The 25,050-nt window shown below is 38.7% G+C and overlaps 1 protein-coding gene across 2 annotated transcripts; it reads right to left on the reverse strand.

Moving 5' to 3' along the window:
* Positions 1-7,931: 7,931 nt before the first annotated feature.
* Positions 7,932-24,651, reverse strand: LOC131790489 (tetratricopeptide repeat protein 28-like). Of its 2 annotated transcripts, none has more exons than XM_066164026.1 (10): positions 24,585-24,651; positions 18,879-18,929; positions 18,590-18,655; positions 17,614-17,673; positions 17,155-17,316; positions 16,626-16,703; positions 16,092-16,159; positions 13,011-13,103; positions 9,142-12,464; positions 7,932-8,650 (listed from the first exon to the last, which is right to left on the reverse strand). In XM_066164026.1, the coding sequence occupies exons 2-9, from the start codon at positions 18,925-18,927 to the stop codon at positions 9,165-9,167; spliced, it is 3,876 nt and encodes a 1,291-aa protein (XP_066020123.1). In that variant the 5' UTR covers positions 18,928-18,929; positions 24,585-24,651; the 3' UTR covers positions 7,932-8,650; positions 9,142-9,164. The 2 variants fall into 2 exon arrangements, with proteins under 2 accessions (XP_066020123.1, XP_066020124.1); XM_066164027.1 differs by lacking the exon at positions 24,585-24,651 and adding an exon at positions 20,928-20,937.
* Between the last annotated feature and the right edge of the window lie 399 nt (positions 24,652-25,050).

Here is a 25,050-nt window from a genome sequence, read left to right on the forward strand (position 1 = left end):
GTTGCTGTTGCTGTGTGTAAGTCTCCTAATTGACGTTGACTCCCAGAAGTGATTTACATGAAAGTTCTCTCTACAGTATCCTTACATTGTTCAACAAACAGGTATAATGAAAATGCTCAAAGTCATCAGGAAAAAGTTGTTATCCTGATCTGACTTCAAATTCTCGTAACTAATTTTCAAGGAAATGTGTAGCAGCTAAAGGGGAGAAGTCACAATCAGATCTTAAAGAGTTGAATTACTTCTCTGAGCAAAACCATATACTTTAAAAGCGCAAAGCTGATGGTCCTATCCACCCTGTTAGCAGGTTGCATCCTGGGATAATTTAGCATGTCGCGTTGGTCTCGCGTAACACGGTGAACAAGTTCCAAGGATTAAGAATCATATAGTGCGCTCGTAAGTGACCATGCGCTCCTCCCAAGAAAATCATCTTCAGTATAGAGGATTCCACCCTGCAAATATTTAAGCCACTGGAGATTTCAACCACATCTGCAAGGGCCTTTGCTTTATCAATCCGTTATAAATCTCCCATTTTCCATTTGAGAAATCTTATGATTAAAGCATTCTGGAGATATTTTACCGGCTCTGCTAGAAGTTCAAGCAACTGGAGATTTCAACCGCGCCCACGGACTCCCCATAAACTACAAATCTTAAACCTGGGATAATTTAGCATGTCGCGTTTGTCTCGCGTAACACGGTGAACAAGTTCCAAGGATTAAGAATCATATGGTGCGCTCTTAGGTGACCATGCGCCCCTCCTAAGAAAATCATCTTCAGTATAAAGGATTCTAGCGATATTTCCACCCTGCAATTGTGTAAGCCACTGAAGATTTCAACCACACCTGCAAGGGCCTTTGCTTTATCAATCCGTTATAAATCTCCTATTTTCCATTTGAGAAATCATCTTATGATTAAAGCATTCCGGAGATATTTTACCGGCTCTGCCAGAAGTTCAAGCAACTGGAGATTTCAACCGCGCCCACGGACCTCCCATGCACTACAAACCTTAAAAAGAGGGTGTTTCCTAGAGAATATTCTTTGATTATATTTGACGAGCATGATATTCGATATACTGAGGTAGGAAAGACACTCCAGGGGAAATTAGAGGAGAGACTTCCGTTTATGTCCAATACAGTCCCAAGGTGGTTTACTGAGAAGTATCCAGATCTACATAAGAATTTTGTCCATAATTCCAAAGTGCTGACCACATTGTTTGACGTGTATGCTACACTGCGTCACATCCTGTCGTATCCAAATTACCCCGGTGATACAATAACTGGTCAAAGTCTGTTTACTAAAATTTACAAGCGGTCACCTCTATCAATTAAGAGGTCGTGGTCACTCTTTACCAAGTCCCAACGGCCTGTTTGTATTGTTCTCCATCCGTATCCAAAGGTCACTTACAGTGCAACCACTTATATGAACTAAAAATGATCTTTTAATGAAAATTCAATCCATTTTTATCTCTCAAAATTTATGCCAGTAGTAGTTTTTAGCGAGGTTTTGGATATTAGTAATCAGCGATGGGCATTTTTGTCGTTTTTTATCATACACACTTACATCGTTCTAATGTCAAAAAAACTTGATGTTGAATGATTTTTACATGTACGTCATATTTCACGTAAGGAAATTCGAAGAAGCTCCGTGATGACATACTGAGATAAACGGGGTTGACTTCGAATTAAGGGCCTGGAAACATAATTGTAAAAAACAAAATAAATAATCCTATTTGGCTGAGCTGTAGTTCCTCATCCATATAAGGAGCTGGTCTCAAACTTCCCCACAACGTTAGCGTAGTAATGACAATTGCATACACGCACACGATTTTAAACTTCAATCCTTTGGTTGACGCATGTTTGAAAATGTTCGCATGCAAAAAATAGAGAGTTGTATTTTGAGCGCTCGAAATGTACCCGGTTAGAGCTTAGGAAAACTTGATCCAGCCACGTAGTCTGGTGCGTTTGTTTACCGGTACTTTTTTCAGGTTAAGGCAAGCTTTGTTGTTATTCACGTGACAGTGCCTTACTGGTGTGCATGCCATAGTATAACTTCAATTGCGTGCACTGTTAAAAAAATGTTGAAAGGACAACGAGTACATCTTACGCCCTCAAACCGAATGCAGTTACGTTGCCTCTGCTTCACTTTTAAAAGCCTATCGAAGACATATTGAAGTCATCCGTTGCTTTGTTCTTATTAGTACAAAGTTTGTTTAACATAAACGTGTAACAAGTTACACAAACAGCAAAACGAGACAATTTAGTTAATTTGTTTTTCTATTTCTTTCATAGACAAAAATAAACATTTCAGCTTGGCCAACTTGAAAAAAATAAGAAATAAAAAACCAGACCACTAACCTTCCTGAACACTACAATCTTTGATGGGAAGAACTCAAGGGGATGATAGCTCTTACGGGAAACGGTTAACTTTTTTCCCATTTTGAAGCTATCGGTTAACCCAAAATGAAACAAAATAACACATTCTACTCAGATGGAAAACATTAACGGTGATTTTTCTTACGACCAATGGTTAAAATTTGTCAAATTTTTTTCGCCTGACGGTTTTTTTTAGCGATAGCGACCGGTTAACCCCATTGAATCCGTCTGTCAACTGTTATTGAAATAACTTTTAAGCCTGTGCCTTTTACTAGCAGTAAATTTCAAAATCACTGCCCAAGGACATTTCACTATTAAAGACCCTTTTCATTGTGAGAATATGTCCATCAGCCTCAACCACAAATTAACCAGGAGCCCACTAGCTCCTGCTAATCTAGGTATAAGTAAGTATTTTGGGGGGCCACGGTTTAAGCTAAAACCGTGGTTGTTGTTTAAAACTACTGTTCGCAGAGTGCTGCTCACTAGTTTAGTTTACAAAAAATTAATTAAAAAAAAGACGTTAATGGAGCCAAATCATTTATTTTCAGCCTTAGGCTTTTGAACTTTCATTGCTCTGCAGAGTTCATTAATGTGACACTAAAACTAAAATCAATACATTTACCAATGTTCTCTGAGGTCAACTTACTAAGATGTTAAGCTATAAATAGGACTATTAGACAGTTTGTTACCGTTGTCGCTTCATTCTTAAATGTCCATTATAACAATAATTATGCCTTTTTTGTACGATGTAACTGCTCAAGAAAGAGCCTTTTTTAGACGCTTTTAATGCATCGAACACTTCGTCTTCACCTTTCCACACTGATAATTAGAACTTTTAAAGGTCTGTTATATTCGAAACTTCTCGAGATATGTAACGCTTTTATTCATTTTTAGGGACTTCGACGCTCGTCCGATATTCCAGGCCCTCCCGGTCTACCAGGGAGCTGTGTGAGATCAGTGCCATCCAACACCATTACCCTACAGTATTTTGCGTACCAATTAAACAAGGTCTTAAAGCAATTAAAGGGGACAAGGGAAGCCGTGGATTACTAGGCCACCCTGCATGGGCCGCGAGGAACCAGAGGCCAATGAGGAAATAGGGGCAACGAAGACCCAGGGGTGACTATAATAAAGTTCGGATATAACGCGCGCTGTCATTGGCTGAAAGAGCATGCTCTATGAGAGTATAGAGCATAGAGCTGAGCTACAGCTGTCACGCTATCTGCGAAATTGTACTATGTTCGACCTTTTCCGGGACTTCTTTTTAGCTTTTTTCCGATAGTTGAAAGTGAACTTCGGAACAAGCGAGCCGGCAAGTAGCAACAGAAGAACCAAACAAACGTTTATAAACACACCAGGCGCCGTGTTTTACGTTATTAAAACGTGAGCAGATAAGAAAATCCTCAAAGGAAAAACAAAATAGACATTCCGAGTTTTAAAGATTTTCACGCTCAGTTAGATTGCAAGCTTACGTCCGGTAATAAAACTCAAACACAGCTAACACTCGTATAGTATATAAAGTTCAGTGTTCAAAAACAAAACAGAACAAAACAGAAATGATGAAAAATATAACCAAACTGGCATAACTGTTAAAATTCATATTAATCATGACGGTGTTTGAGCGAATATGATCATACTGAAGGCCATCGCTGCTCACTCATCATGGCGATCTCCGCTCATCACGGTAAAGCAAGCCTCAGAAACTACATTTGCCGCCCTTCAAGTGAAAAAATAAGAGCTTGCTCTGATATCCTTTCCGATGCATTGGGTGGAAAGTCACATCAGTCACTGCAGCCGAGTTTTGCGGTGCTGTCATCCTGAGCGATCTTCATATTCCGGTGAATTCGGCTGTCGTTCATTCAAAAAACACTCGCCTTGAACAGTTTGTTTTCTACCTTGTCATGTGAAAAAACTCGCATGTTTTTATGAGCCATAATTCGGCTGAATTTCACTGCACATTTCACCTCAAGATTTTGTATTAGAGACTTAAAAACTTCAGGCAAAAGTGTTAAATTCGACCTGCTGAACTATTTCAGTTTGTAAACTATCGCAGAACGTGAACTTTAATGGTTTGACACTTTTGACAGCTTTAGTCTTGTACAGCCAATCAGATTATTTGAACCATTCTGACAGGGATTCTGATTGGCTTATTGTAGCGTGCTTTATGAGAGTATAGAGCATGCTAACGACACTGTTGTTCGCTATGGAAATAAAGTTTGTTTTGAAAATTGAAAGTAATGCTTAGAGAATTTAATGGATTCTTTATTATAAAACAAATAGAGAAGCCTTGGATGTGCTCTCTTCTGTTATGAAGCACGCAGGAGGCGGCTAGAGCACGAAAGAATGTAGGGCGAAACACGAGACGTAGTCGAGTCTTTCTCCCCACTTCTTGATTAAATTATTTATTAAATGGACGGAAATTTCGATTGATGACAAATTTGACGATAGAATCTCTGAAGAAACATGAGATACGTTAAAAGGATTTTTTTATGCATTGAAAAGAAGATACATATAGCTAAATGCTTGTGGGATAATTATTGCTCCTGACGTAGACCATTCCATTGGATGTAGTCTTCCGTAGAAATTATAGATAAACAGTCATAAAGAAACATAGGTGACGTGCAGTCGGCTTTGTAGAAGCATTGCACTAAAAGATGGACGGAAAAATATTTGCCTCCAAATCACGTTATCTTAGTCTTTAAGAAATAAGAACATTTGTTTTTTTTAAGAGGGTTTTTAGAGGGCCCGGTAACGAATCCTACAATCTGATTGGTTCTTCACCCGGTCAGTATTTTCCTATATCTGCTCACTGGCCACGGTAACACTTTCGTGAATCGCCGAATACATCCCAAATTTCGTTGCCATTTTTTATAAATATATCTCGTTTTTCCGGCTGGGCAGTATTTTAAAGCAAACACGTCAGTCACTACCTCTAGCCAATAAATAACTTATGAATCCTCTCTTTTCTCTCTCTCAAATCACTTTGGTTGACAGAAAAATATTGGTTTCAGAATGAATTTGTTTAAGCAATAGTGTCATTAGGTTGGTTGACAACAAGCGGCCTAAAAACCGTCTGCAATTAATTTTAATCGTTCACAAAAAGTACCTAGAAAGTTAAAACGTGAGGTATTTTGGTTACAGTTAAACGATGGAACTTTCATACATTAAATATATGAATTTTCTCAAACAATTTGTTTGTAATGAAAGAGCGAGCGAAGTTTTAAATTCAGTCCTACAACAAATATACGCTCTCGGTGGGTCTTTCCGAGTCCGTTCAATTTGGACATTTGTACCTTAAATTGCACAACAGAAACTGAATGAATTTATTGAGAAAAGGCCGCGTTAAATCCCCTCGTGTCTCGTTGGAGTGTGCCATTCGAATTAAGCTTTTGTGGAGGAAAGACCAGATTTACACACGCCATAGCAGCAAACAAACGAGCAAACTCTCACAACTTCAAAATAAAAAATTTGAATTCACTCACAATCACTTTCCCCGCCGTTTACTTAATGAATAGAGGTAAATCTTCGTACATGAATGAATCGTCGATGAGAGTGAATAATACTTTCCGTTATATCATTGAATGTTTTTGAAGAAAACATTGTCGTGACAGTCCTTGCTAAACTAGTTCCGTTATTTTTCAAATGTTCTTGCGCTTTTTTTTCCCTTACGCGCTCTCTAATTGACAGGTGTCAGATTGTGACAGATACTTGTAAAAATAATGTTTCAAAGTTTTTTTGGAGGCCTTTTAAATCGCCTTTATCCTTACGCAAATGAAAATGTTTCGCTGAGGCATTTCTCTTTGATTTGCATCACCTCTATTTAACTACCATTTACTTGCTCAAAAATTGTTCAGTTTATAGAAGATCTTGCCGTATTTACAGCCCTTAATCATTAGGGTTCTTTCGGAAAAAATTTCGTCAAGTTTAAAAAAATAAATATGTTATTTACCAGCAAAGGGTCGGTCCGTATGATAAAAAACTGTGACCTCGGTCTTGAAAATGCTGCCCTCAGCCTACGGCCTCGGGTAGTATTTTTAAGACCTCGGTCATAGTTTTTCACCATATGGACCTCCCAGCCGGCAAATAACATATATGTAGCATCATGCCATATTTACCATAATGACGGCTTGCTGTACATAGTACCGAGTGAATTAAGATTTCAGTTTTTTTGTTATAAGAGTGTGGGCTATCAACTGGGCACTAATGCGAGCATTGATTTGCCTCCAATAAGCAAATGAGGTACAAGACAGTTCCAGATCATTAGAATTACCTAACCACACTTAAAAAAAAAATGTGACAGTTACGATGTCAAAGCCTATGATTATTAAAAAAAACGCTGTTTTTACTACCGTCATTGTAAGAGTTAACGGAAGAAGGCTACAACAGGTTTTTATCAAATTTCAAGGCGTTGAGCGTCAGGTGACAAAATGTCCGCAGTAAAGTCACACGAGGCTGCTAAAACATTTGCTTCGAGAAGGAGGATTCCTCTATAGGCTTACCTAGATCAACAAACAATAAATGGTGAAATGGCGGAGAGAGTAGAGATAGCTTTTGCGATGAACGCTACTTGGTAAAAGAAAGAAAGGGATAATTCTGAAAATAACCGAGGTGGAATAGATATACCCCGGCCAAAATCCTGATTCTCCCTCTCTGTCCCACTGTTTTTTTCTTGGTGGCACTACGCTCTAAGAGAACGTCACAAATCGCTTGTTGTTTTTCTTCACGAGTGTTATAAATAGTGGCGTTTGTTTCTCATTGACGCTTAAAGCTACTGCCACCTTCAACAGTTCTGTTCAAGTCTTCGCTGACCCGAACAATCAGACTACACTACGTACAAGCAAAAAGACAGTGCAGAGGGAACATCATTACTATTTTGCATCATGGGGAAACAGCCTTAGTCCGTGAAACAAAGCAACAGGACGAAAATGTAAAAAAAAAAAAAAAAAAAGAAAAGTGCAATGAGAGCAGTGTTGGGTCACGCGAATAACTTTCCAGAAAATTATTTTCAGGGACAGATAAACATTTTATTTGTTATGACGTATCATTTGATGTTTAACTGTGGTCAAACTTCTAAGAACCCTTTCATCGAGCGCATGCTTAAATTCATACCCTAAGGAAAGGGAAACTAAACGAGGGGAACTAAAACTTATTGAAAAGACTCGAAAAATCGAATTTTATTCCTTTCAATTTCGCAGAGGATGTCATAAACAATGATCACCTATAACTGCATCCGACCAGAAAATCACAAAGCATGAGCTTCGAATCCTTCATTTTTCAGGGTTATCCCTAAACAAGATGTTACCGGGCTGAGTTCCATCATCAAGGCCCGGTTGTTCAAATATTGGATAACGCTATCCACTGGATAAATCGTTATCCGGTGGATAGCGCAGTACGTCTTCTTAACAGTTATCCACTGATTTATCCGTTGGATAGCGTTATCCACTCTTTTGAAAAACGGGCCCAAATCTATAACAAAGGACATTCTGTTACTGAATTTTTATTTTCACATGAAAACAAAGTCAAAGAGATTACAATAACTTTCTGAGTCAATACTGTGCCTAACTCGCTACAAAAACTGTCCCTTTAAAAAGGGCTTGGTGAAAGAAAAAATCCAACTCCAGGAAATTTAAAAGACCCAAGGATCTTGACATGATATCAAAACTCTCTTCTAAACACCAAAAACCAAAAACTAAAAACTATAATAAAGATGATGAATATGAAAGCGATCTCCGCTGTAATGAAGTTAACATGAAGTATATATATATACACATATATGATTGTCATATATTCACAGCTATAAACTACAAACTTTAACATTCAATTTGCATAGAAACTCCCTTTGTGCTATTATTAACCGACAAAGGAAATTGCAACTTAAAAATAAATTCAATCTTACGATGAAAATGAAACGTTCATAAGATTCATATTGAAAAACATCACGAACACGATCTCTTGGCGAGATAAACTTCTTCGCTCTACAAAGAAAGAATTGAAGAATTCGCCACAATTTTTTAACTGAGGAAGTGCGCACTACTCCTTGAGTCTTTTGCAATACTTTAACTACTTAAATCGTAATCAGAAAACGGGAATTAATGTTTTAAAATTAAATTGTAAGTCACAAGCACAATCTATCTATTCTGCAACACAGTGACAGACAGTATCGTTACATGCGGAGATAATCAGGACGTTTAAAACCAAGCTATATCGCTGAAAATACTGAGGAAGTTGCCAAAAACCATCAACAAGGATCTTGTCTCTTCTACAAACAAGATAAAAGGTGTCTGAAAAGTAAATAGAAAATATTCATTTTAAAATAGGTTCGAATACACTCTTAAAGTAAGACCTGTTTAACACACCGATATTTGTGTATCAGAAATAGAAGGAGTCATCGCAGAGAACAATTAACATTTTCGATGCAAGCTATGCGTGGCAATAGCACTGACGAGCAAATATTCCTTTCACTCATTTTGTTATACACTGTACACAAACTGAGATTGATATCACGTCATTATGTTTTTCATTACACATCCTTGGGAAGGGTTTGGTTAGTCTTCCTTCAAACCAGGATATCGTTCTTCTGCTCGTTGCAAATCATGCGTTGTTATTGCGTGACTAAAAACAAAAGGCATAAGAGCCGTTGCAGTTAGCTGCTCAGAGCACTAAAATTGAATGGCAGAAACTTATAGCTTGGCATCGATGATCACTTCCCTTTGTGCAAGTATGATCTGGGCTTAATTCGAAACATATCATCAATGAATATTTGCCTACTTACATTTGACAATATCCAAACTATCTTCAATTTAATTCAAGTCTGACGTCATCCCCAATGAGCACAAAGGGTGCCCAGTACTTTACATCGCTGAACTCTTCAGATTCTTTCATGGTCTTCATTGCTTGGTTAAGAGCTTCACTTGAAAGCTTCCCAGTAACCAATTCTTCATAGAAATGTTTCATAAACACAAGAGTAGCCTCGTCATCAATCGCCCACAGAGACATGAGAACAGAGCGAGCACCGGCACCCAAAAACGCTCTTGCAATTCCAACAACTCCCTCAGCCTTAATCTCTCCACGACCACTGTGGCAACAACTTAACACAACCAGCCTTGCCCGTATCCGAATATCCAGCACATCTTTCATTGTTAGAATAAAATCCTCTTCAACAAAGGGCTGTAATGAGCAAGTACCTCGTGGCGCTAAGGCAATTTCGCCTGTTTCCATTCGGCCATGTGCAGCAAAGTGCACCAAGGCAACAGAAGGAAGTCGCCTCAACACTTCATCTTTTTTTGCTTCTTCACCTATAAGCGGATCAGCACCAAGGATTCTGCCGATTATCACCACTTCTTTTCTTGCATATGGCAGTGAATCGAGCTTCCTCTCCTCGAAAAGAACCCCCTCCAAACATGGATCACCCACGAGTAAAGCACTTTTCTTATTGTGGAAGTCGTCTGGGTAATCGTTTATCAACTTCAAAGTAGTCAGGGATGGAATCGTTCGAACTCGGAAAGAGTCGCACAAATAATTTGACTCGGAATCCATTAATGCAGCAAAAGGGATTGACCACAATGAACTCTCGGGAACAAAGATAAGTTCATGGCCATTGATGAGATCACCAATCGGCTCAATGATAACGTCGTACAACATTCGTAAAGCAGTTTTCGGGGAGCATTCAGGAGAGAAATCAGCATGACCTGACCTTTTCTTCACCAATTCTTCAGTGCAGGACTCATTAAGAGAGCGATCTTCGCATTTAATAACACCTCTTTTAAACTCTCCTGATACTGTGTTCATTAAGCGTCCAATAAAGGTATCGACGTCTTCGAACGAGCTATAATTACTTATTTCAATACTTCTCAATTGAATGTCTTGGAAGCTGTTAATAAACCAGTGGAATATCTTGCGTTCCTTGTTATCCACAGCCATAAAAACTGTATTTGAAATAGCACCGCTTTGAAGGACCTCAAAATCAGAATCCCCTTGAGTGTGAGGCCGAGGCTGTATTTCTTCCAACCCATACCTATAGCAAATGAGATCATTAAGAGCCTGTGCACGTCCCTGTTCAGCAGATAGAAGCGCATTTAAAATTTGTTTTTGTTGTAAACGAAGACGCCACAAACAAGTATATGCGTTTCTTTGCATGTCGCGGAAGCTAATCTTGCAATCATCTCTGAACCGCAGTTTGGCTCGGATAGCGTCAAAAATTACCACACAAGAACGATACAGGTTGACAGCTCTTTCTAGATCTTCCAGCCCCCAATACACATTGCCGAGATTGCCGTAATTCTTTCCCTCTTCAGCCTTGTTTCCAACTTCTTGGGCAATTTCTAAACTACGTTCATAATACTGAATGGCACTTTTGCAATCTTTTAGGCTATGATAAGCATTGCCGAGATTTCCGTAACTCTTTCCCTCTCCTGCCTTGTCTCCCACTTCTTTGGCAATTTCTAGATGACGTTCATGATACTGGATGGCTCTTTCGAAATCTCCCAGGTTATGATAAGCATTGCCGAGATTGCAGTAACTCTTTCCCTCTCCAGCCTTGTCTTCCACTTCTTTGGTAATTTTTAAATGACGTTCATGATACTGGATGGCGCTTTCGAAATCTGCTAGGCTTTCATAAGCATTGCCGAGATTGCAGTAACTGGTTCCCTCTCCAGCCTTGTCTCCCACTTCCTTGACAATTTTTAGATCAATTTTGTGACACTGGATGGCTCTTTTGAAATCTCCTAGGCTATGATAAACAACGCCGAGATTGCCGTTACTCTTTCCCTCTCCAGCCTTGTCTCCTACTTCTATAGCAATTTTTCGATGACGTTCATGATACCGGATGGCTCTCTCGAAATCTCCTAGGCTATGATAAGCATTGCCGAGATTGCAGTAACCCTTTCCCTCTCCAGCCTTGTCTCCCATTTCTTTAGAAATTTTTAGATGACGTTTATGATACTGGATGGCTCTTTTGAAATCTCCTTGGCTATGATAAGCAATGCCGAGATTGCCGTAACTCCTTCCCTCTTCAGCCTTGTCTCCCACTTCTTTAGCAATTTTTAGATCACGTTCGTGATGCTGCATGGCTCTTTCGAAATCTCCGAGGCAATGATAAGCAATGCCGAGATTGCCGTAACTCCTTCCCTCTCCAGCCTTGTCTCCCACTTCTTTAGCAATTTTTAGATGACGTTCATGAAACTGGATGGCTCTTTTGAAATCTCCTTGGCTACGATAAGCATTGCCGAGATTGCAGTAACTGTTTCCCTCTCCAGCCTTGTCTCCCACTTCTTTAGCAATTTTTAGATCACTTTCGTGATACTGCATGGCTCTTTCGAAATCTCCGAGGCAATGATAAGCATTGCCGAGATTGCAGTAACTGATTCCCTCTGCAACCTTGTCTCCTACCTCTATGGCAATTTTTTGATCAATTTCGTGACACTGGATGGCTCTTTTGAAATCTCCTCGGCTATGATAAACAACGCCGAGATTGCCGTAACTCTTTCCCTCTCCAGCCCTGTCCTTCACTTCTTTGGCAATATCAAGATCACGTTGATGATATTGGAAGGCTCTTTCGAAATTTCCCAGGCTATGATAAGCATTGCCGAGGTTACAGTAACTGATTCCCTCTCCAGCCTTGTCTCCCACTTCTTTGGCAATTTTTAGATCACATTCGTGATAGTGGATGGCTCTTTCGAAGTCTCCCAGGCTATGGTAAGCATTGCCGAGATTGCAGTAACTCTTTTCCTCTCCAGCCTTGTCTCCCACTTCTCTAGCAATTTTTAGATGACGTTCATGGTACTGGATGGCTCTTTTGAAATCTGCTAGGCTATCATAAGCATTGCCGAGATTGCAGTAACTGTTTCCCTCTCCAGCCTTGTCCCCCACTTCTTTGGCAATTTTTAGATGACGTTTATGATACTGGATGGCTTTTTCGAAATCTCCCAGGTTATGATAAGCATTGCCGAGATTGAAGTAACTGTTTCCCTCTCCAGCCTTGTCTCCCACTTCTTTAGAAATTTTTAGATGACGTTCATGACACTGGATGGCTCTTTCGAATTCTTTCGGGATCTTTTGGACAGGTCTTTGAGGTAGCTGTTTGTTGATATGTATTTTCTAAGGTTTAAAGTTAGAAATATTGAAATCGTTCAATCGTAACTTTTTAACCCTTGACTAAACTATCCTTAATTACGTTTCTCGATGGCTTATTATATGAGCCAGACTTGCATATGGTGCTATTCGATTTATCTAACCAAGCTAGCTGGACGTGGACTGAGGATATTTTATGTTTCTGAGCCTCTTGACTAATGAGATGAAAACTGTCTTGACCCAGTGGACGTTGTTCGAGGTTCACAAATGGTAATATATTTGAAGTTAGCAAAACACTTACCTTCGGAGTCTAAGAAAATTGACTAAATGAATTCAATAATGATGAATAGTCAATAAACAATATCAGAGTGAAAGAAAAACATGTCAACAGCGCTCTGGCAACGACTTCTGCGAAACACAACTGGCTAACCGTCTTAGATTTTAGACATACTCCAGGTATCACAACATAACAACTGCCTTCAAATATATATCTATCGCTCCTCCATGCAAGTGTCACTTTCTGTGTTACCTCTTGGTTTTTATTGAATTTTAAAGTCGTAAACGTTCTCTTACCTCGAAATGAATTCTCGTTTCATCTGTGCCATCAGTTAGTTCATTATCACACTCGCTCCACAAATCAAGTAACTTCTTATTGTTACTGTTAACCTTCAAAGGGTCAAGTCAAATAATTTGCCTTCTAAAGAGTTTCGGGTCAGTTCTGTTTACACTAAAATTTCAAAGTCAACCCGGTTAATAGCAGCATTCACTCCGGTGCTACGAAAATTGGCAGTAGCGGCACTATTGGCACCGCCATCACCAACATTATCTCCACTTCCAGCACCACTACCAGCACAAGAAGCACTGCCAGAATTATCATGAGCGCCATTAGCATTTCCATTGCCACCGCTGCTGCAACCTCAAGCACAACTGCCAGAACCACCGCCAACACCAATGCAAGCTTCCCTGCCACAGCCCTCAACACTGCCTGTGCCATTTCGTAGGCAACTCTCAGCACCAATACCAACCACTGTCACCGCCACTGCCGGTGCACTACGAGTGTGTGGAGTCAGCCGCACATTTACATGTATTCAATGTAAGCCCTATTAGACAAATCCTTTACCTGAATGGGCGAGTTTAAAAAATTCTCTGTGTATATGAACTACTCTTCCATTCCTCAATTTTACTTGGGCAAAAAATTAAAGCGACAAACTAGGGTTTATAAACTGACAACCCAGAAGCCCGGGTGTATTTTTGCCCAAAGTGGAATAGGAGGTTAGACAAAAATTGTGTCGAAGATTCTCATGGCCTAGATCAGTTGTGTTGATGAATATATTAGCTTATATGTGAATGTGCGCCCGACTCCACACACTTGCGGTGACTGGAGCTGGCAATGACATTGCCAGTGGTGCAAGCAGTAAGGTTTTAACTCCAAAGATAGGACTTGAAAGCAAAGGGAATACAGAGCTTTGTGTTTAGGCTTGAGGTTCGATAGGAATTTAGAGTTGTTTGGCACATACTGTGTATAGTGGCAAGAGCTGATATGTGGCCGTCCGAGGGATGTCAGGGAATAAGGCTAACGCACGCACACGGCACGTTCTAACACGCTAATGGCATGACAGGCTTACCGTGTTGATATGCGCATAAAAACAATTGATTCTGGAAAGCATGGTCGTAGCAATTTTTCATATCTGGCTGACACCGGTAGATCTTTGTTTTTAAACACGCTAATTTTTTTTTTTTTTTGACACGCTAAGTTCCTTTGTTTCCTTAACACGCTAGCTTTTCTTGTACAACCCAGCTCACTTTGTTGCTTGTGTTTGTCAGCTCCTTAAATGTAAGAATGGCGTTTAATTTGTAACGTATATTACTTATAGAGTGTGGGCGAAAATGAAGATCTTCTTTCCTATTCAAAAGTTGTAATAAAAGGGAAACATTTTCCTCAGGATTTTCATAAAGATTCAGTGAGCACGACGTGTTTCACAGGGTCCAAAGGAGCTCAGTTTGAACAAATAAATTACTTTTTCAAAAAAATTAATTCTTACCTTGTAAAGTATTAATCCCTATCGCTTCAAGCAGTTAGTAAGCCCAGTACAGAATCTCTGTGACTACTTTAGCAACAGATTTCCGGCTCCATGTCTCGTGAACGACGTGGTCGCTTTTCGTCACTTTATGCAAATCGGCATTTTTTTGAATAAATAACCGCTAGTTAGCCGGCGCAAAACGAAGGCTCCCGAACGAAGCCGCGTATTATTTACTGTACGCCGTTCTTGGCATCTTACCAGCTCTTAGTCTTTAGCACTGCTCTATATACCTTGCGTAACGTAACTGTAACGCGAGGATAATTAAAATTAAAGTTGTCGAAGGTATGAACGAGTTTTTTAGTTCGTAAACTGAGCAAATTTCAAGTTTCAAACTCCTCTGGACCCTGTGCGTGCATTCAGTTGCTTTTGGTTTCCATAGTTACGTCATTTACACTATAGAACGTTTACACTTCGTAGTCGTTCATTATCACGATTCAAAATGCAATCACAAAGTCATGAATTCTCATACTTTCTGACCGGCGAAAAAGATTCAGAATCCCTGGCAGAAGATTATTTTAGCCCCAGACCAGTAGAAGAGGAAGATGATCAACTGGACGAGTACGGATGAAACAGATTAGGAGATTGACTCCGATGTTGACTCTGACTTTCCGGAGTATGATGCATCTGAGTGATCGAAAATGCGTTCATTTTCGGCTAAAAGATGTGGATGTGTACTTGGAGATCACGGAGATCTATGCAGCTCTACTATTAAAAATTGAAGGCATCGTCGATTGCCGAAACAACAATATAAATAAATAATGCCTCGGAGACTAATAGAACAGACAAACACGGTGAGAACACAATTTACCATCAACGAAGTAGCCATTTGCTTTGCATCATATAGGTTGCTCTTATCATTTTAAAAAGCTTGTGCTTGCTACCGTCAAAAGTTCATGCACGATTTCAAGAGCAGAGAACTTTGCTCGTTCGGCCCGTGTTTTGCAAGCTGTTTTAAGAAAATGAACACAGTTTTAGATGATGGACAACAAGTTATGTTTGGCGATTTAGCGACCGAAGTTGCACTGGATATTAAGTATCGTATCGGTGAGCTAAAAAGCCTTACAGCTTAGGACGTATTTCTTGTATAAATCGAAAGCAACTTTTACTTTGAGAGGCGTGTTATAAAATTGACATGGTCACCGTGTTATATTGTGCAAAGTTGCAAACAAGATCTTAACAAGTTCCTTTGTGTCTACCGTGCGAAACAAGACAATTGCTGGAAATTAATGAGGCAAGTAACCAACACGCAGCTAACGTGTTAAAAGCTAGTTCTTTTGTTTTAGCGTGCGAGCGTGCTGTGCTTATGCGTTCACCTTATTCCCTGACATCCCGTGGAGGGTCATATATAATTAAGGGTATCATTCAGATAAACGTTTGAACCCAGTACTGTTTAAGATGATTTTTGTTGTTATTGGCCGTCTTCATGACAAAGTCGTCCGGTTTCTCGAATTCGTTTATTTATCAGAGTCAACAGCATATGGGAACCACCTACTTTCCGCTTTTTTACGTGAGTAATTAAATGAAAGGAGTTTCCAAAGCAGTATTGGCTTTTTCTACATTCGTCAAAGGATACTGCCAATCCTTCCTGACACCAGGTAATGGCCTCTTGATACAGGTGTTGCTCTACACATGCGCTGGCCCCTAAAAAACAATTTTATCAAGGAAGATCATTTTTCCCATTGCGGATACTAAAACACCTCAACTTGTACTTCTGTTTTAATCTTACAAATCGTAATTTAAGGCATTACCCAGACCTTGAAATCCTTGTGAAACATCGCAGTTTAGATAATAGATGTGATGATACAGCAGCTTTTTTTATTAAATTATCAGAACTTACAACTTTATCTGAAACACTCTAAAAGTAAGAGGATTACTTTTCAAACTGAGAAATTTGGAATTTTCATTTTGCTTTTGGAAGAGGGTCTGTCAAAAGCAAAGTCAAAAATTAAGCCATTACAATTAAATTGTTAAACGATCCAAGAAGATCAGTCAACGTCGAACCCCAAGCAAAAGCTGTTTGCTTGAATGGTCAACTGGTCAAGAGTCCAACCTTTTGGTCATTCTCGGAGACTATTTCTGCGTGTCTCAGGAAATGCATAGAACTTACCGATTTCTATTGCTTCGATGAAAGTTGGTGCCAATTGAACAGACACTGTAGCATCATCCAAAGCTTCTTGAAAATTTCCTAAAAAAATAATTTCATGTGAGTACGGAAGTGCAAATTCTCAACTTTCAGAATTGGATTCTACTTTAAACGTAGCAGCTAATAATGTTTTCTCAGTGCTGGGTAAGTTGCCAAATTAGCGAGAAAGTCTTGCAAGAGCATCTGAATTTCGTTCTGTTTGTTTTTCATATATCTGATTGGCTAGTTTGAGGTTCACAATTTTGTGTGTCAGGTGTTATTCCATCTTTCAATTAGCCAGTGGGCGAATAGAAAATCGGCCAGAACGCGTGATATTGATGACGGGGCCGTGCTTGAGCCCGTCAGAGTCATGTCAGTACTACCTTCCTATATTACCTTGATTGGTAAGCAACAAAATTTTTCCTTCACGCACACGATTCAAACTGTAAACGACTGCATTAAATCTCTGTCAAATGAATACAAAACTGGTCAAAAACGATTGATAAATTCTTACCAAGAAGAAGCTGAGCCGCTGCTCTTTTGCTATAGAGTTCGGCGTTTAGTTTGATATCTTTGCAGTACACTTGCAGTCCCTTCGAGTAAAAGTGTACTGCATCGTTGGTTTTTCCTTTGCTGTACTTGTTGTCACCTTCTTTCAAGTACACCTCCGCCATTGCTAACGGAAAAGTAGAAAACATCCATGATATAGAACATAACTCAATAGGGATGCACAAATTAGTAGCCAGACATATACAGTTGTGCAAAATACCTAGGAGAGCGAAGTTGAACTGGCTTTCAAACGTTGAAGTCATTTTGTTGACTTGAAAAATATGTCTGCATTTTTCCTGTTACATGATCGCCAGGCGGCACAGATTCCTTTGTGTGCCTCTCTTCAAAGGATAGCGTAACCCTAATTGACTCGATAACCATACCTCATTGAATAAGTTGTGCTTATGTTAGTCGTTATTCTTACCTTTTAAGGTTGCATCATCAAATTGCGATGTACCATCTGACGGTGAAACGGCCAAAACGTCTATAACGAGAGAAAAATGATCAGACAAGTATACGGAGGATAAGGATCTTTCTGATCTCTCTGTTGGCCTCCAATCATTGAGGCATGATAGCTCAGCCACTGAACAGTTTCAAACCTAAATTGTACCAAACCAGCGGTGCTGTAAAAAATCAAATACGTTGCAACATTTTGCTAACATAGACAAACACTGATAAGTTATTCAAAACAACGTGTATCGGGGTATTTGGAGAAATAGTCAAACTCGATCTCCAGTGTTTGATATATCTTTTTCATCAGAACTAAAATAAGATGTAGAAGTGGCGAAATAAGATTTTGAATAAGTCAGCCGTTTAAAGAAGATTCCCGACCACGCACCACGGTACTGACATGCTATGTTATCAAACACTGATTAACGAGTTTAACGAACAGATATATATTGATCTTATCGACAAAATCAGCAAAAACATCAGGTGCTGGACTCTAATCGAGGCGTGAGTGAGAGGAAAAACGATAGAGACCCGAAGATGAACAACAGAAAAGTAGATGAAGAGGAACTTATTTACCTGGAGAGAGGTACTGGGGACACTGGAAGCGAAAAAAGATCGCTCTGGTGGTCCCTTTTGATAACTTTAGGTAGCCAATTGAAAGGCACGAAAAGGACAATATTTTTAAGTTTTTGTTTTTGTTTTTTTTTTGCTTTTATGTTCCTTACGAGATCACATTCAATATTCTATATACTCTGAGAAATATGCTATCCTAAAAGTTGGGTTATGACAAGCAGCTGATAACTTGATACTTCCAGATTTTTCTCTCAGCATGAGAGTTTTAGTGTGGAACTGAGTTTGCCTTTAATTAAAAAAATGGCATCTGAAACAAGAGAATAAATCACACAATAAATTTGTGTTGTAACTATGACTTGTAAGAATACTTTCCTCACCTGCCTGAATATCATCAGCTAAATTCAGTTTTTGGTCACCGGATCTGACCTGACGTTCCTCTGCAACTGGAAAACAAAGCATCACGTCCATGGTGAAAGCTGATTACTCTTAAAAAACAAGACCTTTCACGAGCATTTCCCAACTGGTTTTAATTTTATTTTCAATCACGCTCGAGCGAAACTGTCAAATATTGTGTTTTGTCAATCAAGCCTCAAACTGGAAATGATGATCATGGGACATTTTCTAAAACAGAAAGTTAACTGTAATTAACCTGTTTTTCTTTCTTACCGTCTGTAAATTTTTCATCATCAAGGCTCACCTCACCACCTTCCGCCATCACTGCAAGAGAACCAAAGACTCTAAAACTTCGTGATATCAATCTTAGCGGCTTTGGTTGTATTAAGCTTAAATCGAAAAGGAAGGGTTTTCAACATTTACGCCTGCTTTGATTTGCAGAGCATACCTTAGTCCACAACCAAGCCATAGCCATGATTCCTGATTAGTTTAACTATTAGCCCTTTTAGCCGAAAATCCAACACAATCATTTCTTAGTTCACCCGTCGTTGGTCGATTTTTCATATTAATTTTTCTGATAATGATATAATTGGGCGAAAACAATAAAGACATTTTAGCCGGATTCCACAGTTATTTCTTGAAGAAACTTCAAGGTTTTCACTGAATATGAAACTCCCAGAGAGTATATCGAGTCGCACTGTAATTGGAAAGTTAAATTAACTGGAAATTTAATCAAATTAACTCCTCTCATCATTGTATTACAGCTATGTATACAAGAGTGGATGTGGATCGGCGCATTGGGAATTATCACCTCTAAAGTGTAAAATCGATAATTCTAGGGGCTTGAAGGCTCCCCTAACTAACATCCAAACGCAGACCACACGACGTCAGGTGTTCACCATAAGGATCTTTTGAGCGAGGCTAAATATAATTCAACAGCCAATTCTCTCAATTTGACACCATTGCTCAACGTCGGAATATAATTACAGTGCAAAAGAATATGTATTTCAAAAAACTGCTGAGAAACCCTTTGGCCAAATTAACACGCGTTACTAGAATCGCTTAAAGATAAATGCGTGGACAGCTGTATTTGTGACAACGATAAAGATCATCTGAGCTCGAAGGTAATAAACACTTCTGCTACAACCAAATCCTCGCCTTTCAAGTTGAACCATGTCGTAATCAAAAGTGTTCTTATCACAGCCTAACAAAAGTGAATATGATGTGTCCACGATGAAACTTCCCCTAAAAAGATCCAGTTTCAAGCACTACTATAGTGGGCCTTCTCATACACTCCGGAATTTTTTTAAAACATCTCAAGGGTAACAGGGAAATTACCCCGAAATTGAGGAAATGGGGGATCCCCTCCATTAGAAACTGAAACCGGAACTCACGAAATTCGACTTTGGTTTATCATCCAGATATTTGGAAATTTCGTCCTAGAAACCTTATTGCCCTTTTTTTTTTAATATAAATAAATAAAATGTAAACGCAGTATTTGGTTTCCCCCTACGGACTAGCTAAGAGTTATTTCTGCGATATTGGCAAGGAAAAATTTGCAGTATGGTTTTGCTGACAGGTAATGATCGACAATGTGTCAATACTGGCAGTTTTCCATTAATTCTACCCAAATCCAGAATCTAACAGTCAGTTTTGGTGAATAACAAATATATCATCAGCATCTGGAATTGTTTATTCTTTTGTTAGATCCACGGTAATCGGTGAAATACCCGCGAACGATTTATCCAAGGATTTACGTAGGTAAAGGTGCAATGAACATATGGTTTGATGTGTTAGGGCTGATGACTACAGGAGATGTAACTAAATTTGTTATTCATCTGCAGTTTTCCTCGCTCTAAAGACGATTGCTATTAACGTGACCTTGCGTAAATTAAAATGTATCCCGACTAAGATACAGTAATGAACGCGATCAATGTCCTCGACTCTTCACCGAATAATTAATATTTAATGTAAACCTATACTGCTAAGCAAACACCAACATTTTAGGACTTCAAGACTTCAAGAATTCAAGAGAATTCCACTATCTTAGTGGTCTTCATTGAAAGAGGTGTTTCACTAAACGAGGTAATATTATAAATTTGCGGACACGTGTAACTGCAACCAGGTGTATGTCGCTGAGTTTTAGGGGAATCCTACCACACCCAAAAATTCTTACCCCAGAGTTTCCGAGTTCTTTTTTAGTTACCTTCATGCAGGATTCTGGAAATATCTAACTGCAATTATGGACTTGCCTCGAGGTACCTACGTTTGCGTCGCCAAGTCAGGACGGCGACATCATTCATTACATCTGCAAAATCTTACCTCGGCGTTTCCGACCTTCTTTTAAGTTTTCTTACCAGCCTTACCAAAGAGTCAGAGAGAAAAGCTAATGTAATAAACCCACAGCAACAGTTCCGCTTGTGAGACAATGCACATATCCACAGTTAACCGTTGGAAGTGAGCAAACAATCTAACCAACCATTTACGTAGAGAAAATTTAGAATGAAGACATGGGATGTAATTACATTTAAATAAATGAGAACTTTACTCTGTAAAGTGATAATCTATCGTCTGTACAACCCTCGACATGTTAACTCAGGTCTCTTTCCAATTAGTAAGTTCATCGACCAGATTTATGCCCATTTAGTAAAAATTTAATGTGGCATTGTGGATCTGAATAAACTTAACGAAGCCAATTTCACATCTCCGCCGCCTAAGAATTTTGACAATGACTATTTGCCGAGAAACAAAATATTGTGGGTAAAATTACAATGCTAAAAAAAAAAAATTAAAAGCCGCGCTGATATTGTGAGCTGACAAAATTCACCTATTTCTCAATTCATTCAAAGAAGGATTTTTCAAAACAAGAAAAAATATCTACACTAGCGGACATCTGTAATTGCACCTACGTTTGTGTCTCTGAGTTATCAAGAGGGCGATATTATTCACATATACCACAACCAAAATCTTACCTCGGCGTTTCCGACCTGTCTAGTTATCTTCACTAGTCTTTACAGCAAGACTTTGGAAATATCCCACTGAAGCTATCAAAATGTACTTGCCTAGAAAGCATATTCAAGAGGGAAATTTCCCAATATTTTAAGGGGGCTCCCCTATTTTTAGAAACTGAAAGGGGAAATCTTCGTCACAAAAAGCATAACTCTATTAGTAAGCTCATTTTATTTTTTCCGCAAATTTACATAGTGAAAAGAAGTTTCAATTTTGTTGTATGGTTTGCTTTATTGATATCAGGTTTGCACGTAACTAATAAAATAAATACCAATGGACGGATTCAATTTGTTGAAGTTTCTAAGTTTTAAAAGCGAAATCGAATGTTAATAAGTGAAATGGGGACTACAGCGGAAAACTTGACGTCACTGTCATGAATTGTTGTAATTTGAATTCGCTTCTGAGCTTTTGAAACCAATTAATAATTTATTTCTAATCATGTTTGGGTTTTATCTTAAAGAATAGCTTTCTTGTGTTTCTTGTCCGTTGAGTGTGGTTTTTTTAAAGATTCATAGAGATTGAAACGAGGTCAGCCATTTTGTTTTTGTTAGTCAAACCTTGGACCGATTTTCTAGTCTTACAAACTTTTTCCCTTTTGAGTTACAAACAATTTTGAGTCACTAATTGAAAGCAAAAGAAGAGAACAGACACAGAGGAAATTATCAGTTATGATATCATTTGCTGTCTTTTCGTGTAAAGCTTTAATAGGTCATGAGTTTAAAACTTCGCCTGCGATTAACGACCCCAGACCGCGTGCGTTATTTTAAATATCTTCAGCTGACCGACTTTAGGCCCACAGTAAACCGTTTAATATGAGCAAACAATCGAACCAACCGTTTATGTAGAGAAAATTTGGAATTAAGATGTGGTTTGCAGCGTTACGATTGCGGACCTGAGATGTAATTACATATAAATAAATGAGAACTTTACTCTGTAAAGTGATAATTTATATCTGTAGAATCCTTTACATGTTAACTCAGGGCTCTTTCCAATGAGTAAGTTCATCGACTAGATTTACGCCCATGTAATATAAATTTAATGTAGCATTGTGGATCTGAATAAACCTAATGAAGCCAATTTCACATCGCCGTCTGAGAATTTTGACAATGACTCTTCGCCGAGAAATAAAATATTGTGGGTAGAATTACAATGCTGAAAAAAATTAAAAGCCGCGCTGATATTGCGAGCTGACAAAATTCACCTAGTCTTCAATTTATTCAAAGAATGATTTTGCTAAAGAAGAAAAAATATCTTCATTAGTGGACATCTGTAATTGCACCTACGTTTGTGTCACTGAGTTATCAGGAGGGTAAGATTATTCACATATATCACAGCCAAAATCTTACCTCGGCGTTTCCGACCTGTCTAGTTATCTTCACTAGTCTCTACAGTAATACTTTGGAAATACCCCACTGCAGCTATCAAAATATACTTGCCTAGAAAGTATGTTTGAAAGGGAAACTTCCCTATATTTTTAGGGAGCTCCCCTATTTTTAGAAACTGAAAGGTGATATCTTTGTCACAAAAAGCAAAACGCTATCAGTAAGCTCATTTTATTTTGTCCGCAAACTTACATAGTGAAAAGAAGTTTCAATTTTGTTGTATGGTTTGCCTGATCGACGGATTGTTGAAGTTTCTAAGTTTTGAAAGCGAAATCGAATGCTACTAAGTGAAATGGGGACTACAGCGGAAAACTTGACGTCACTGTCATGAATTGTTGTAATTTGAATTCGCTTCTGAGCTTTTGAAACCAATTAATAATTTATTTCTAATCATGTTTGGTTTTTATCTTAAGGAATAGCTTTCTTATGTTATATTCAAAAGGGACATTTCCCAATTTTTTTAAGGGGGCTCCCCTAGTTTTAGAAACTGAAAGGGGGAATCTTGTGTCGCCGAGTTATCAGGAGGGCGAAATTATTCACATATACCACAACCAAAATCTTACCTCGGCGTTTCCGACTCGTCTTGTTTTGTTCACTAGTCTTTACAGAAAAAAACTCGACGTCACTGTTATAAATTGCTGTAATTTTAATTCGCTTCTGAGCTTTTCAAACCAATCGATAATTTATTTCTAATCATGTTTGGATTTTATCTTAAAGAATAGCTTTCTTGTGTTTCTTGCCAGTTAGGCGTGTTTTTCTAGAGATTCATAGCAATGGAAACGAGATCAGCCATTTTGATTTTGTTAGTCAAACCTTGGACCGATTTTTCTAGTCTTACAAACTTTTTGCCTTTTGAGTTACAAATAATTTTGAGTCACTAAATGAAAGCAAAAGTAGAGAACAGACACAGGGGAAATCATCAGTTATGATATCATTTGCTGTCTTTTCGTGTAAGGCTTAAATACGTCATGAGTTTAAATAAATTTCCCAATATTATTAGGGAGCTCCCCTAATTTTTTAACTCGTGAATTGCGCATGTGCAACATGAGTTTATAGCGGGTAGTGTGAAAATGAGGTCGCTCGATCGCTCTTTGGGCTGTAAACATTATGCAAATGAGCTACGCTCGTTAGCTACTTTTAAATTGCTGTCCATGTTTTTTAAAGCTCCTTGAACTCGTATAAGACCCTCCTAAAACAGTCTTATTTTGTGGACAGAAAAATTTGAAAGCTCAGCTATTCACAGATTTTCTGTGCAAAATTGCAGACCAGACCAGATTTATGCCTGTTTATATTTAATGTGGCATTGGGATCTGAAAAAACCTAACGAAGCCATCTGAGTCGCCGTCTGAGAGTTTTGACAATGACTCTTCGCCGAGAAATATACTATTCTGAGTGATATTACACTGCTAAATAAAGTTAAAAGCCGCGCTTATAGTGTGAGCTGACAAAATTCACCTACTTCTCAATTCATTTAAAGAAGGATTTTGCTAAACAAGACAAAAAAACACACACATGAGCGGACATTGCACCTACGTTTGTTTTATCAGGAGGGCGTGATTATTCACATATACCACAACCAAAATCTTACCTCGGCGTTTCCGACCTGTCTAGTTTGCTTCACTAGTCTTTACAGCAAGAATTTGGAAATATCCCACTGCAGCTATCGAAGTATACTAGCCTGGAAAGAACGTTTCAACCTTTTAAAAACACGTCAAAAGGGAAGTCACATTATAATTAGTGGGTTTCCCTACTTTTAGAAACTGAAAGCGGAAATCTTTGGGATCAATATTTGTTTCTGGGCAACCGAGCTCGATATCGATTTGTCGTACTCGATTACCATTCCTGCTCGATAAGCAAATGGACCACATTAGAGCAGATTGAGTTCGTCGAGCTCGTCTTTTTAATCGAGCACGATATAGTTGAATCGAACTCGAATAGAATTGACTGCATTTCGAGCTCGTTGAACCGAGGTTGGTTTGAAATGGTACTCGAATTGCTATTCGAGTACGGTGAACATGAATCGAGCTCGGTTGCCCAGATACTAAATGTGGTCC

The sequence above is a fragment of the Pocillopora verrucosa genome, chromosome 3 (genome assembly GCF_036669915.1).
Source record: "Pocillopora verrucosa isolate sample1 chromosome 3, ASM3666991v2, whole genome shotgun sequence".
Taxonomy (NCBI): Eukaryota; Metazoa; Cnidaria; class Anthozoa; order Scleractinia; family Pocilloporidae; genus Pocillopora; species Pocillopora verrucosa.

Excerpts from the sequence above, each read along its gene's own strand:
- LOC131790489 (XM_066164026.1), bottom strand. The coding sequence starts at position 18,927 with ATGGCGGAAGGTGGTGAGGTGAGCCTTGATGATGAAAAATTTACAGAC. Across the intron at positions 17,317-17,613 it reads TGATGATGCAACCTTAAAAG|CAATGGCGGAGGTGTACTTG; the intron begins GTAAGAATAACG and ends CTTTTCCGTTAG. Across the intron at positions 16,704-17,154 it reads AGCGGCTCAGCTTCTTCTTG|GAAATTTTCAAGAAGCTTTG; the intron begins GTAAGAATTTAT and ends TTATTTTTTTAG.